This window comes from Lissotriton vulgaris, chromosome 2_1 (genome assembly GCF_964263255.1).
Source record: "Lissotriton vulgaris chromosome 2_1, aLisVul1.2, whole genome shotgun sequence".
Lineage (NCBI taxonomy): Eukaryota > Metazoa > Chordata > Amphibia > Caudata > Salamandridae > Lissotriton > Lissotriton vulgaris.
In genome coordinates this window covers 1,069,224,828-1,069,240,801 of record NC_141687.1, presented here as the reverse complement: position 1 = coordinate 1,069,240,801, position 15,974 = coordinate 1,069,224,828, and the positions used below count along the sequence as shown (strand labels likewise).

At 43.1% G+C, this 15,974-nt stretch overlaps 1 protein-coding gene across 5 annotated transcripts in view; it reads left to right on the top strand.

Moving 5' to 3' along the window:
• The window catches only part of SLC37A4 (solute carrier family 37 member 4), a 115,082-nt gene that overhangs the window by 65,869 nt on the left and 33,239 nt on the right, over nt 1–15,974 (top strand). For all 5 annotated transcript variants that reach the window (XM_086956756.1, XM_086956757.1, XM_086956753.1 and 2 more), the window contains exons 3-4: nt 4,656–4,888; nt 11,497–11,740. In XM_086956756.1, coding sequence (XP_086812882.1) covers nt 4,656–4,888; nt 11,497–11,740 — 477 coding nt within the window. The remainder of the gene's footprint in view (nt 1–4,655; nt 4,889–11,496; nt 11,741–15,974) is intronic.

The following is a 15,974-nucleotide window of genomic DNA, read 5'->3' as shown; positions in this document are numbered from 1 at the left end:
TGTTTCAATGTTACTTTCTTAACCGCATGCACCCACTTTTTTGTCGTTTTCCACCCACTCCCCTTTGACCGCACGTGCACAACTTTATAACTGTTCATTTTCCGTTGATCTAACATGCAGTTATTGTATCCTTCCCACAGTGCTCCTTGACAAAGGACTACACGAGTCCGAAATGCATTGGAGCATACCTTGCAATGCAAATCATTGGATTACTGTCAATGGAACACATGGCGTGATGTAACGCCACTGTATAATGGACTTCTTGAATATGTACTAAATATATACAAGCTTTGAAAACCCTCTTATCTGAACTCCTTCTTGAATCAGCTACGCTGAACTCTATAAGTGTGCCCGTATACAGGGATGTGCTTACGTATCACGTAACACACTGTTTTGATAATCCTATGATCCCATGTAGAATTTAGTCCCAACAGAGTTACTATTAGGCCTACCCTATGCTGGTGATAAACCAAAGAGGAGCAAGGCTATTATGCGCTCTTCCTCGATGCTCCTTTCCCTTGGACCCATGATTGCCTCCCACATTGTGTGTGATTGGTTGCAGTGTGTTACTGAAATCGCAGACGAACTTCAAGTAAAAGGACTGTTAATGTGCTGCTGTTCTGACACAGAGTTTTCCCAGCAGTGGACCGGCGACCAAGTTTTCTGAAGTGCTCTGATCGTCACTGTAAAACCCAGATTGACCGGGATACAGTGTCAATTAGTTCAGAAATATACCTACAAGTCATGGCAAGCCGACTAATCCGGCTTTACCCAACAATCGCTAATTAGAGTGCTGCTGTTCGCTTTCGTACAATTGGAGCATACGTGCCCAGCAGTGTTCACAGCCTCTTCTCGTAGGCCGCCCTGGATCATCCCTCCCTACCCCCACCACACCAGTCCTGAGGAAGACCCCGGCGTAAGGGACACAACTACCTACTGTCCTATTGGGGTTGAAACGTCGACTTTATTTTCTATGTAGCCAGTGTAATTAACAGATATTCATACTGTTTTACCATCTGAAACCATGTCTTTGTATTGCTCTGCTGAATCATGAAGCATTGGCATAATTGTTGAGCCGTTATTATTTTTTCCAAAGGATATACTGTGTTGATGCACACATACTCTTGAAGTCACTTCCCCATCCTCACCAAATCACATTTTTTACTCCCTTTTACTTCCTTTTTCATCTAGGGGCACTTATATGTAAATATTGTCATTTACAGACCTCTGTCCAGTGTGAATTAAACACTGTGTACGATGAATATGTTTTGTCTTAATTCATGTTTGGATTTGTGAGAAATTTGTATATTACAGTTTTGCTCCCTGGGACCATTGTTTCCACATACTGTTCTGTATGATGCTTGTATTTCCTGATTGACTGTTTTTCTGTTTGCTTGGCTGTGCCTTGTGGTGAAAGGTGTTGTGAATTTCACCTTGTTAGCTAGTCATCACGTGTTATTATGATTTTTAGGTATGGTGTTTTAAGAAGTGTGCATGTGTGCAGTAATAGCAGAGTTTGCATTTTCAAGTTTGTGGTGGAGTTTACTGGTGGTTTTGTTTGTTTTCTGTGCTCGTAGTGTTATCCACAAGTTTGTGTTAGGTTGGACATTAAATCTGTTGGTGTTTGAAATACCTTCTGGTTTGCGCTTGATAATACGTCTGAATTGTTGCTAACTAACACTTAGTTGGTGCTTACGGTTGGTTGCACTTGGTTCCGGCTACACGGCAGGAGGTGCGATTTAGAGAACCAGGAGACATGAGTTCTAGGATTCGCTTCCCTACTTGACCTGAATGTTATCTCTGTATCTGTAATAGTGTGTGCTTAAACAGACTGAACTCTGTTATAAAGCAATTTTTGCTAATAATCTGAATAATTCCTTTCAGTGTGGAGGAGAAACTGTGGAGCAACTTGTGCTTCACTAACGTTCTCACTTACTGACATGGCTCACTTTGGGGCAGTGTTCTACAACAATGATAACACGTTTTTAGTTTTCGCCTAGGCGGTGCTTGCACTGTCTCTTCCAGAAATGCTGTATTCTGGATATGTGCATAAAGCTCCCCCACTTTCCGCCCATGTTTTTAATTGGCTCCTGTCCCTGTCCTTTGTAAATGGTGGCTTTTCATTAGTCAATAGGCTTAGTAGTCCCTCCTTACTACCGCCTTGTCTCTTGTAACCTCCCACAAGGACACCCCCTGTTACATGTGTTGTTACTCCCTAGGTTTAAATTACAGCCTCTAGGCACTATTTTCTTAAAACTCTTCAAGCAGGAAACAAACTTGGTCCCAAGCTAGGCTAGCAGTGGTTACTTCACTCACTAGAACATCTCACATTTATATGAGACTGTCTATAAATTTCCCTTCATTAGCTCCACACAGAGTACAACCTAATCCTTAATAAATGTATTAATTCTTTTGTCGCATTTCAAAGCTACTAATTGTATATATGGACATAGCTATTTGAATGTACTTGTAGTACTGTCTTACATGCAATGCATTATGGGTAGGGTGGATTTAACATATCTTCTGCAGGGTGCAGTACCATATGTGACCAAAAGAGGTCCCCTTTTGGCCACATATGGTACTGAACCCTGCAACATGGCTTTGGTTTTGCTAGGTAAAAAACATTGCCATTTACAATGCCAAAAACTCTAACTTTGTAGACATGCACTGCTTGTGCCTTGCTCACTAGGGACCTCCAAGAGCAGCTTGCGGGACTGCACCTAGACATGTAGTGCTGGTGCCTTGCTGACTACGGCCCTCTGGGAGCAGCTTGCGGGACTGCACCTATACATGCAGTGCTGGTGCCTTGCTCACTAGTGACCTCTAGGAGAAGTTTGCGGGACTGCACCAAGACATGCAGTGCTGGTGCTTTGCTCACTAGGGACCTCCAGGAGCAGCTTGTGGTACTGCACCGAGGCATGCAGTGCTGGTGCCTTGCTCACTAGGGACCTCTAGGAGCAGCTTGCGGTACTGTACCTAGACATGCAGTGCTGGAGCCTTGCTCACTAGTGACCTCTAGGAGCAGCTTACGGTACTGCACAGAGACAGACAATGCTGGTTCTTGGCTCACTACACAAGCACGTGCAATGCACTAGGTCTCACATTACTGAAAGTATGAGCTATTGGCGTTGCATTATTATTTGCTACACAAATACCTCAAACTATCAGACCTATTGCATTGCAAATGCTTATCATAGTTATTGTTTCGATTTTCTTGCGAAATTCATGGCCTTGTTAATTAACAAGCTGTACAGTAAACACTGACGGTTAGTTTTCCAAGCCTTTTTTCTTTGTCATTTTATATTTATTTAAAGTAAAATGTCCATTAGGAAGGATGTACACTGTATAGTTTAATTTTATTTCAGAGATGTGCCCAAAAAATGATTTCAGTTATTAGCTGGCATTAGTGGGCACTTTGATTTTACACTATTGTGCCGTTTCTGCTCTCTTCTTTTAATAGTAGTCACTTTGACATCACTAGTTTTATGAAATGTTATCATAAATTTTCCTTTTCCTAGCCAGTTACCTCACATCAAGTGATGACAGTAATGGGTTAGAAAGCAAATGTCTTCTGGATTTGTGAGAAGGGCAGAAGATTAACATTGCGTAAGAGCTGGATCGGAAGGGTTCCAGAGGTTGGAGGAGTGTGCTGAAAAGGACCAGACGATTTTTTTTTTTCTTCTCAGTGGCTAGTGTCAAGGAGTTAGTGAGTGGATCCGGAGATACAGAGCCCAGAATTTTGGACAAGTTGGATATGTTGAAGGAGTTTTGTAATAAAAGGTATTCTGTGTTGTATACAAGTTGGTTTGGTAGTGGCTAGGTAGCCAATGGAATTGATTTATGAGGGCAGGTAGTGTGTCTCATTAGTTGTTTCTACTAGTTGGCGGTCTTGTGTCCCATTTACAGAGCTGCAGTAAAGGCAGGAAGGAGTTAACAAACGCTTATGTATTTAAAATGTTAAAAACCAACGTAGGATGACCTGCTTATGATGGTGCGTCATGTAAACTTCAGCCTTGTACTGCCTGACAGTGTAGTTGGCTGGCAGGGTGTGATATTGCTCTTTCGCGATTGTGAGGGCATTTAGTTGCATATTTAATTTTGATTACCTGGCCGTTTATGCGTTTCTTTTTGGGTTGCCTGTTTGTTTGTAGTCTATAGTATGTGGTTGTCTGACAGGCTGTGTGTTATGCTTGTGGGTCTGACTGGCAAAGTGTGAGATATTTCTATCTGATTGACTGGCCGGGTGTGTGTTAAGTGTAGCTTGCGGCCAATGTGTGTGTCCTTTCTGCATAGTTGGCCATTCCCCAATGGTTGAATGCCAGCGAGTGAGATATGACTGGCAGGGTGTTAGATATTTCATCATGGCTGGGTGTGAAGTATGCCTAATATTGTTTTACAAGGTGTAACGTCTAGCATTATGAGTAACTTGAAAGGGGGCGAGTGTTCTCTGTCTCGTCACATGTGCAGTTTAATACACTTCTGCCATCCTCTTCTATGCTCAATAACAAATTTTCATGATAGGGCAATAATCTCTACCTATAACTCCTTACGTACAGTAGTATGATAATTTGCTTGCATGGCCTCTTTACTTCAGAGATGGCGATACTACTCCATCTTGTCACAAAATGCTTATTTTGATGCTGTCTTCTTTGTAGGTCTTATCACCAGCAGTCAATCTGCAGCATACGCCATCAGTAAATTTATCAGCGGGGTCCTGTCAGATCAGATGAGCGCTCGATGGCTTTTTGCCTCTGGTCTCCTGTTGGTAGGAGTCTCCAATGTCTTCTTCTCCTGGAGTTCCACTGTGCCCATCTTTGCTGTCCTGTGGTTCTTCAATGGGCTGGCTCAAGGCCTTGGGTGGCCACCATGCGGAAAAATTCTTCGCAAGGTCAGTGAAATGAAATGTCATTTAAAAGTGGAAGTAGATGGTTGTAGTAATGCATTGTGCATTTGTATAGCACTTTGCTATCACTAGTTGGCCCAAAGCACAGAGTGCTGCCTTTTTCTATTTTTTACAGTCTAGGGCTTGGGTGCTCAGTTGTTTGTCACATTGGAAGCATTTAGTGTTGCGCATGAGAACCAAAGAAGTATTACAATTTGGCTGATGTGAACTTGGTGCTGTACTTGATCCTGTAAGAAATGAAGCAACTGATGATAATGTGGTATCTTGAGAGTTTGTGTCAAAACCTGTCTCAGAAATAGGTGATTGAAGACATTCATCAAGAGCACCAGCTGTGCTGGCTTTCAAAAAGAAAGATTACGCTTTTTGCAGAGGGGTGCTAATGGCGGTTCTGCTATCAAACACTTTCATGAATTATAAAGTTCAGAAACTGAATAACGATGGTATGGCAGAATCTATGTTGCTTGAGGTTAATACTTGTCTGAATATTTATTAGAATTGTTTTGTCCCTTGCTTGCAGTATCCTTACCTCATTACTAGAATATGTTTACCCCAGGCCTCCTTAAACACTTGAACCCTCATCTCTAAAGTAGTTTGTCAAAGACCTGTCTCCTTCTTTGGCAGCTCAAAAAAATTACTCCTGTAGAGCCATCCAAACAAACTCAACACCTTCCACAGCACAATCTTCTCACTGATTGTCAACCTGACTTTGACTCTCTTCGTAGCATGGGGGCATTGTCTTTTGCTGGCCTGTAAGGCCTGCTTGTCCTTATAGAATTGAGGAAAACTGCAGAACGAATCTTAAAGCCTTGTTTACTGCTTTTGGTACTTGAAGTCCACTTCTTTGTTCTGGGTACAAGAGGAAATTGTTCCAGTCCTTCAGGGCTCCTCTCAGCTCACAGATCAGTCTAGTCCTCGTCTGATCTGCCGCAGGTCCAGGTAGTGTTCTGAAGTGTGTGCCTGGAGATGCCACATTTATGCCTGGCATGATCTAGTGGGTGGGGATGACTTCTGGGTACTCCTCAACCAATGGAGTAAAGGTTTCAGGCCCAACCCACTTTTGGCATTTTCAAGATGACCGCGTTCTTCAGCCCTACTAAACTTGGGCTCTGAGGGCTGGTCATTCTAGTGTCCTCCAACATCTGACATTAAAATTCAGTTTGAGGCAGGTACTGTACCCACAATAAACCCAAATTAAGTCTGGTACAACAAAAACAGAGTCCTTCAGCAACCAGACTATGTATCCAACAAGAAATTGTCTTGGCATCCTCTTCTGTCCCATTTGAAGTGTGCCCCACGGGTTATACGTAATCCCTGCAGACCTGTCATACTCTAGCAGGATATCCCACTGTAGTGTCAAAAGCATACCTACAGCCTCCACCCTGCATATTCCGTGATGTTCAGAGGAGTCATCTGTGCCCATTCTGGTCACTCCAATTTTTGGGAGGCATTTCAGACCTATTCAAAGCTAATCACCGGCTGGGAGCTGGCAGAGGCTTAGGCTAATTTGCCGTCCGACAGTTCAGGCATGTAAAGTGTAACTTTTTAAAAGTTACTTTTTTAATATTTATTACAAATACGACCACCATTGAATTTGGATTTTCAGTAACTGTTAAAAAATAGTGGGTTAATTATTTTTCTAGCAACCCCCTTTACCCAAAATACAGAATTAATATTTGTATCTGTACTCTAGTTTTCACTCAATCTTCGTGTATAAAGGTGTAGGTTGCAGAGATCTGGGTGGAGCTCTCTGCCCTGCTGTTGGGACAGCAGATCCTCATAAAGAGGGAGTCGAAATGGATGGCAGATTCCTTGAGTCAGTGGTTTGGAGTACTAAACTCTACTGGCCCACTCCAGTTCCACCAGGACTGGCTGTGTTTGGTTCCACCCGACTTTTTTTTGGGACTCGTGGGATCAGAGGCAGAGGTGGAAATGTGTACATGAGTACAAAGTCCCACTGAAGGTAGAATGTGCTTCCCAGAAACCCCGGAGGAGGAAACTCTGGAGCACACAAGGTTTGACAGTGAGTATTTTCAGAAGTAGAAAACAGATCTAGAAAGGGTGTGCCTCACTGGGCAAAAATTATGTGTGCCATTTTTGGATGGAGATGCCACTGGTTATGGGCAAGATGGTGCCTGCTGAGTTTGTCTGCCTTGATTTTGAGAAAACCCACCATATGCTTGACAGTTGGGGATAACTCGAGCAGTGCCAACCATATCCATAATATATAGCTTCAGAACCTCAAAACAGAGCGCATAAGACCTAACTCTGCCATGCCTGCTGCAGTACCACCGAGTGGTTGTTCTGTCTGTCATCTCCTAAATTGACCTATCCTTGATAGAATATCGAAAGGCCTTGAGGACCAGATGAATGGTGTGTAGGCTCAAGACTGATATGAAGGCATAGCTACTTTGGAGAATAGAATCCTTTGATGCCACCTCTTCCACAAGGGTCTACTGCATATCAGGTTGTTTTCAGTCTTCCACCACAGAACTACTCGGGCCAACTTGTGAAATATTCACATCTTGTCCATGAGGTATCCCCAGTGCTAACTCACTGTAATTGCAGTTTTCATTGAATGGTTTGCACGTGCCAATGAGTGCCCAATACCAGAAAAGGGTAGGACACCAGAACATAAAGACTTGGAAAGTAGCTCCTGCTTGAAACATAGCCTGAATGACCCGGGCTTGCTGTGGAAAAGCCTTCAGAGCGACTTTATCAAGAATGGCTCCATTAAAGTTCACCCTCTAAAAGGGAATATGATGGGACTTGCACTAAATAGAAAATCCCCAGGTGAACAGCTTAGGAATTGTTGTCTGCAGTTGGCCCGAAACTAGCTGAGGCAAGCCAGACTTCAAAATGCCAGTCATCGAGGAACGGCAAGACGTGTATCCTGGCCCCGTGGAGATAAGCAACAACCACTGACATAAATTTAGTAAAGACTCGAGTGGTTGATGTCAGGCTGAAGGGCTGGACAGTGAAATGGAAGTGGTCCAACCCCACTACAAACTTGAGATACGTACAACGGGACTGCAGGTCTGAAGACACTATCCATTCTTTTGAGTAGAAGGCTAACAGAACTTTCACAAGAGTTATCATCCTGATCTTCTTCTCCTTTTTGAAGAATGAGCTCAACAACATAAGGTCAAAGAGTTTTCTACAGTCACCATTCTTATTGGGGACCATTAAGTTTTAGTCTCGCATCCCAATTCTTCCTCTGCCTTGTACACTAATTTCACAAAACCTTTGATGAGTAACACAATTTCTCTGGAGGGAATAGTGATAACGTCTGAGCAATAACTGGACGGATATGTGGTTGGGAGTAGTCCCGAGAGAGAAGGGCATAACCTTGCTGAACAATGTGAAGGAAGTACAAGCCCAGTGTAATGAAGCACCAGCAGGGAATGGAATGCTGGATTCTGCACTTACTGGCCCCAAAAGCTTAATGGAGGGGTCATTTAAGATGTTTGGTGCGAGTAATTGGAGAAGAGGAGGAGGCTTATCCTGCTGACTACGATTTCTGTCACTGACTCTGCCCTAAAAAGGTTGTGCTGGTGTTGGACAGGTTAGAAAGAAGTCTTCTGTGACAGGCAAGGCCCATTAAACAGGCCCTACATTTTCTGCATTGATGGTGGAATTGTCGAGCAGGAGAAAGAAACTCCAGAGTGAGCCATATCTCTGCTATCTTTAAAGTGCTGTAGAGCTGCATCCTGTTTCTGCATTGAAGCATGACATCTGATAATGCTGGTGACTAGTGCACAAGCAACATACTCTGTGTGCTCAGACCAGAACACAAAATGCACTTAGAGTCCTTACTACCTGGTACCGTTTGCCTTAAAGCACTGCAGCAATCTTTGGCCAATGCTCACAAAACCTTGTGAGCCGTATCCTAAAGGTCATACTTTCAGCACTTGGGAGGCAAACTTCCTTCAAGTATAGCACCGATACGTTTGTCAATAAAAAATGTTTTTTACCTATTTCCTCAATCTTTTTTAATTCTCTATCTGGTGGAGCTGACCAAAAGGAGTTCAGATTAACTTTGCTTTTGCAAGCCTAAAATCACTTGATGTGAGTTGTTTCATCAGGAATTTTGGTCACTTAGCACTGGCCTATGGCATTGCACAGTAAGTCAACTCATTGGCAGGACTAAAGAAGGCTTTGACCAGGTTGCCGTAATAGAATCAACCAGGACCTCGTTATAGGGCAAGAAAGGTTCCGAAGTGGAAGGCCCAGACTACAAAATCTCCATTAGAAAATTAGGCTTTGTCTCCTACGTGGGAAGTTGTAATTCAATGACTTCAGTGTTATGAACCACTACAGAAGAAACACTTTTTTTCTGTTTAGTGTCCTGATGCAGGTTTAAGTCCAACTCTGGTGAACTATCCAAGCTACTGGCATTTTTTAGGTCAATATGTAAATCAGCATCAGGATAATGAAAGAGGAGAAAATAATCGGCCTCTTTGTCTTCATCCTCATCCTCAAGACTTGCTTAAGGTACTGAAGAGCATCAAAATCAAAACTACTGAAAATCAGATCTGCCAACATTCAAAATATTTCCTGCATGAAGGATAGGTGCTTTGAGAGGTGGGCCAACAAGAGGGGGAGGGGCTTTGATCTTGTTACTCTTTTCAGCCGTATCTGTAGAGACATCTAGCCGCACATTGCTTATCTTAAAATCCTCCCCAGGTGCCAGACTGGATCCGGAAATTTTCTCAGCAGTACCTGCACACGTCTATAGCAACTCCAGTGACGTCGTCTGCGGAATGTAATGTCAAGGACTCCATATAAGCCCTCCCTCAATGTTTCTTTGTCACCATTTCAACGCCAACAACGCAGAGCCATGTAGAGCAGTAGTCTCAGGAAATTGTAAGCCAAAAAGGGAAAAATCATGTATCAACAAGGACAGATAGACAGAGTTGCATTAGAATGCAAAGAGGGGATCTAGGCGACCACAGGGCCCTTAGTTTAATATTGTCCAGTAGTGCCATCGAGGGCTTCTGGTGACATCCTAATGAGGCGAGTGGCATGTAAATGTCACCAGCATTCATAGAAGGCAATATCGTGCAATATTACACCTTACCCTTTATTATATGTTGCATGTTTATTTTGAGAAAGTTATCTTGAAAAAGCTGTTTTCCTCAAAAAGCAGCTAACAATATGCACTGACGAATAAGTATGTTTGATTTGTTTATCTGTTGTGAATAAATTGCTGATAAATCGATAGGAAATGGAGAGGGCTAATTGATTTGTGCGGGTCTGCGGCTGCAGTGTTTACTTTATAATTATTTGCACATAATTTGTCATACAGTTTTCAACATTTGCAGCTGTCATAGAAAATGTTTTCAGCTCAAATGGACGAAACTTGTTTTGCAAGAGTGTGCCGCATGTTTATTTTTTTTGCTGCAAAATTTTGACCAGTCTAATCTGTTCTTTTGGTAGTACAGACTGATTAGGGAGGACTCCTACGAAGATAGCCCAGTTCTTCCTCGCGTTCTCTCGATCCCAGTAGCTGGGATCTCGTTTAATAACCCTGCTGCATAATTTGGTACACCATGCCACATAACCCTAGTACCCCTGATAAGGTTAAAGCTCTCCTGACTGATTGATTTAGGGGCTGTCATTATGTTGAGGAAATCTGTATTTCACAGGCAGCCATGAAATATATCCCATATTTCACGGTTCCTTGTGATAAATGTTTTTGTGCCTCGGCATTCTGTGCAATAAAAGCACCAAGACCTGTAATATAAATAAAGTCATTAAAAACATACCAAAAAGTAAAAAATAATGTGATGTAATTGTGCTCCCGATATTGTAGCTAGAATATGGCTCGCCGAGTAATGACAGACAACCAACCTTTCTCAGAGTAATGTTACTGTGTATGCTCGTTTAATGTGCTTGCCCCCTTTCTTCCTATTTACGTATACCATTTCTAGCCCGATTATTTGTGCACTTTTGACAGTTCTGATTTTCATCTCACACAATGCCTTTATTTGTTTTGTTGTTTTTCAAGGTAGTAATAAACATACTGCAAATAAAAACAAAGTGCTTCCCTCAGTGGGATGTCACAAGACAGTGTCTCAGTGTAATGCCTTCATATAGCGTCTCTCAGAATGTGATACCATCAGGCAGTGTCTTGTGATGCTAGCAGAAAGTCCCATCATTGTAAATTTCGGTATATTAAGCTGCTAGGGTTGTTTGAGTTGATGGCACAGATGGCAGGTTGTGCCGAATTCTTTACATCCTACTGAGATAGCTTTAAAAAAATGGTTTTAAAGAGTTTTATATAGCGCGAACTCGACCCGAAGATATCGGGTATCAGAGCGCTTTACATGAGCACCAGTTGCGTTACAGATGGACACATTCATTTTTGTTGGGCAAGGTGAGATTAAGTGATTAGCCCAGAATCACAGGATGTTGAGCGTTCTTGCCGAGATTCGAACCCGGTTCCCCAGCTTCAGCTTAGCTGTTACTAATATGAGGACACTGCTGTCCACACAGATAGACCGCCATGACAGGTAGTCCTGCATAATCGCTTAGAATCACTCTCTTCAGGTGCACTTACATTCTTGTGTGTTTTCCGATTTTCTTCCCTTCAGTGGTTTGAGCCCTCTCAGTTTGGGACATGGTGGGCTGTCCTGTCCACCAGCATGAACCTGGCCGGCAGTGTGGGCCCCATCATTGCCACCGTGCTGGCGGCCAGCTACAGCTGGCGCTCCACGCTCTCCATCTCCGGCCTGATCTGCGTGGCTGTGGCCTTCCTCTGCCTCGCCATGATCAAGAACGAGCCAGCGGACGTGGGCCTGAAAAACATTGAGCCGGGCTCGAAAAAAGGCAAAAAAGGTGAGTTCATCACGAGCCTCAGGTTAGTACCACCATAAGAGGTAAGGGATGAACACAGCAATATGTATGTATGGAGCTGGTTGCTGGACCCCAAGGCAGGCTAAGAAGAGACACTGAGCCGAGAAAGCTCTCTCTCTATTTCTCTCTCTCTCTCTCTCTCTCACACACCTTTCTCTCTCTTCTTTCACTCTTTCTCCTCTCTCTTTCTCTCTTTTCTCTCTACTTTCCCTCTCTCTCTCTTTTCTCTCTCTCTTCTCTCTCAAGGGCACGCCCGGACTCCATTCTTTCTTTGTAGGGAAGCCCTGGCAAGTCGGTCTCTCTGGTATTTTCCAAGTAGGCTGCGGACAATGTGGCTCCTTTCAAAGAAAGATGGCATTCCATGACAAAACCATGAATTTCTCATACCAAATTTTTGCCAGTTTTCTATAGGAAGCAGTCGGCATTCAAGAATTCTAAATAGACCATAACATTTTTCTTACTTTTGAGAGCATTGGAATCGAGAATATTATTCACTATGGTTACACTAAGATTGAAAGGAAAATGAAAGCATCAAATGAACACGTATTAGGAAAGGCAGATATTTCATTTGAAAGACACATGATTCATAAACTTTGAATGTGAATAACAAAGGAACGTATGACACCTGTGCACCTTAAACCGCAGTTTTAGGTCTAGCCTAGGCAGCACGTATGCGCTGTCTGCAAGACCTGCTGTAAGCAGTATAGCGAGTGCAATCCTGCCTGCTGCTTGCCATTGGTTAAGTCCTGCATTGCTCTTCTTTCCTGGCTCCTTATTGGTTGGTGCTCCCTATACATCACTCCCGTAGTATCGAAGGAGCACCGACCAACTACAGTTTTGTTATGCTGTGAGTGTTCATGTGCTGTGTGTAGGGACTACTTCTTTTATTTTGTGCTACTGATATTCTGTCACCATGGCACCCAGTTTCATGTTTTTTTTATTTTGACCATGGCGCCCACTTCACGGACGCCATGCACGTAAGTTAAATAAGCATAGGCTAAACTATTTTTATTTTAGCACGGCACCTGCTGTCATCATTTTTGAAGTACTGTGTACAGCGCCACGCTTTGTTTTAGCACAGCACCCCTTTTATATTTACAACACGGTGCTTCGCTTTACGTCGGAGCATGGCGCCAACTTTTATGTTTAAAAAAGTAATAGCTTTAGGTCATGCAAATGTGAGCCATACTGCATTGTAAATGCTTGTCTTAGAAAGTGCTCTGTGCCCGTAACCAACGTGGCTCGCTAAATTACTATTAAACGAGAAACAGAATGTTGCTGGGTGGCAACATGCCAGTAAGGATTTATGCACTTAGGAGCCGACACAATGAAGGAGTCTGACATTTTGCAGTACCCTCTTGTTCAAGCTATGAACACAGCACTACATGTAAAATATTCTACGTTTACTATCTGTCTTTGTTAATTTGTGTTGACTGTCCCTGATCATTCACTATCTCCACTGCCTCTGTGAATCCATTTATGATCTCATGTTCCATTTCTGTATGCATAAAGCATTTCCTTAGTCAATTATTACATTTTGGGGGAAAAAATTGTGGCCAGCTGTCAGCACAGTGGTATACCCATGACACCATGAATTAAGATTGCAGGAGACACTTTTTCAAATGAGTTACACTTAAGCAGATTTTTAGTAAGTTTTTTCAAGTCGAACAGGGGATTAGGATGAATACCCGTGACGTGTAGATTTGTTTGGGTTTGTTGAATGCCTTCTTTTGTAAAAAACTGACACAGCTGTACATCTGTGAAAATGTAATGGAGAAGAGACTAGCTGTCAGAAAGGGAATTTAGGGGCCCCTAGCAGGGCCTAGTCCCCGTGGGCCTCAGCTATAAGGCCCGAGGGGCGCCAACATCCATGCCCCATATGCCAGGCACCACATGGTGCCTGTCCCACGGAGCATGGAGGTTTCAAAACATCCCTTTTTCCATTGCAGCTTGTGCTGCGGCCTTTTCTATACTGCAGCACAAGTCGCAATGGAAAAAGCCATGTTTACGACCGCCTACAGGGCTTTTGCATCATAATATGTTGGATGGAACTGCCGACTACTACTCGGCCGGTTACTGCCTGACCACCGTCGTAATCAGGCCCTATGTTTTGATTCGTGTAAGGGTAGGCACAGTAGTGTAGTTGTAGTATAGCCTCTAGCCCAGTCCTTTTTTGATGAACAAAACTCGCACTATGTGTTATACAAACATCCTCACACTCCTGTTTCCTGGGAGTCCTGTATGTGCTGAGCCGCGTACCCCTGTTCGCTGTATGCAATATTAGCGACTGAATACTCTTTGCGAGTAACCAAACCACTCTTGCCCCTGTGAGTAACAGAACCAGCTTTACACATCTGCAGTCACTGAGTAATCTATGCCAATCTGTCTGCTCCTGCTGGCTACGCTTATGTTCTAAGTGTTACACTCCTGGTCCGTGTGTTTCGGAAGGGCACCCAGGAAACTGCTCTCTGCATGTGCGTTGGACTAGAGTAGAAATCCATATTCGAGTGGATAACTTATCTGTAGCTTGCTGTTGAGTACATTTCATCCTGGGCCTAGTGGCCATTTGATGCTAGCATAAAGCACAAGTCTCGGCTATTCCCTTCCTTAGATGATCCGAATTCACAAGCAAGCCTGAAACCAGGCCTGTTTATACCTCATCTCAACGGAGATGCTCATTTCAAATGGCAAGTTTACCCAGTTTTGGACTTCCCACCTCTTTTTTGTTTGAGTTCTGCTGTGCTGACATGGTGCCCACCCACATCTGTTGAGGGCCTTTTGTTTTTTTGCTGACCTGTGATTTCTGTGGACTTTGCCCGGCGCACAGGGACTGGTTAATGAGTGCCAGGTCTGTTTGCCATGAAGAGGCGCCTTCCCGCGGCTACTGACAATACAGGCTTTGACACCTGCCTCGTGTAGGTAGCAGACAGTAGCTTCTAATCACTAAATGCCTGCTAGGGAATCAGCTCAAAGGAGGCCTTTCAATCTGATTTCACAGCAAAACCACTCCCAGTGCGATTTACTTTACTGCAGTGAAACAAGCGGTTTCTCAGCAGTAAAACGTGTATGGGTGAAAACGATATAATTTCATTAAAACAGTTTCCAGTACAGTTGAATTCACTGCAGTGAATCCTCTCTTGCTGTAATTAATTTCACTGCACTAAAACAGATGTTGGTTAATTTACTTCACTGTAGCAGAACAGCTTCCTGCGTGAATTTTGCTTCGGGGTCAAGCAGCTCGTCTTATGATTGATTTCACTGAATGTGTTTGCCACACTGTAGTGCCTTTTTCCTTTGAGCCCTATTTACCTTCACGCGTACAAATTTTTCTGTAGGTCAAAACTCATCAGCAAGGCTGGGAGCCACAGAAGGCACGGATCCACTAAGTTTGATACCTTCTTCGGTAAACACTGACATAGTTTTGTTTTATATTTGCAAAAAAAAGTAGAGCCAGACAAGCCAGGATACCTTGCTTGCCAAAGGTGCTCCTTTCTTGGGTTGCATTGGACAATCGTCCTGATCCTTTGAAGGTGATACAGTTTCAAAGTCCAGATTTTAGAATTCGCAGGAAAGGTTTTGCATTCTTTATGGTGTTCCAAATGTTCTGAAATTGTATTGACTGATCCTTGGACATCAGGGCCTAGGTTCTAGGTGGAAGAGAGGCGTTTTTCATTCTTCAGTCAAAACCATTGGCAAGTTTCCAGTTCCATGTAGTCCTTTTTGTTTTTCAAACAACGTTTGTTATAATTTTGTCTCTGTGAAGCATCAGGACATCAGTTTTGCTGACGCTGATAGAATTTATAGTGAAAGATTTAAAGGAACGTTGGTGCTCCTCTGTCCCTTCCCAGGCAGGCATGAATTCATCCAACATAAGACTTGATTGGTTGAAATGTTTGAACAGATCAAATCAGAATTCCTGCACAATGTCTAGTCCCCTTCTTTTATTACGCAATCCAGTTGATGAGACGTATTAAGCAAACCTATCCCACAAGGTAATATTTACCAGTTTTTCACAATGGTGAAAAGGATTAGGATTTCCTCTTTGTGAACTCTGGCTCCTTTAAGAATCCACTCCTTCATAATTTAAGTGAAGCATAGGCTTTCTTATCTCTTTATCTGGTACCTTCCTACTGAAGTATGCTCCATGTGTGATACTTTTATTTCTTAAGAATCCATTGGGGCTGTTACCCCATAACATCCAACCAAGGATGGAAGA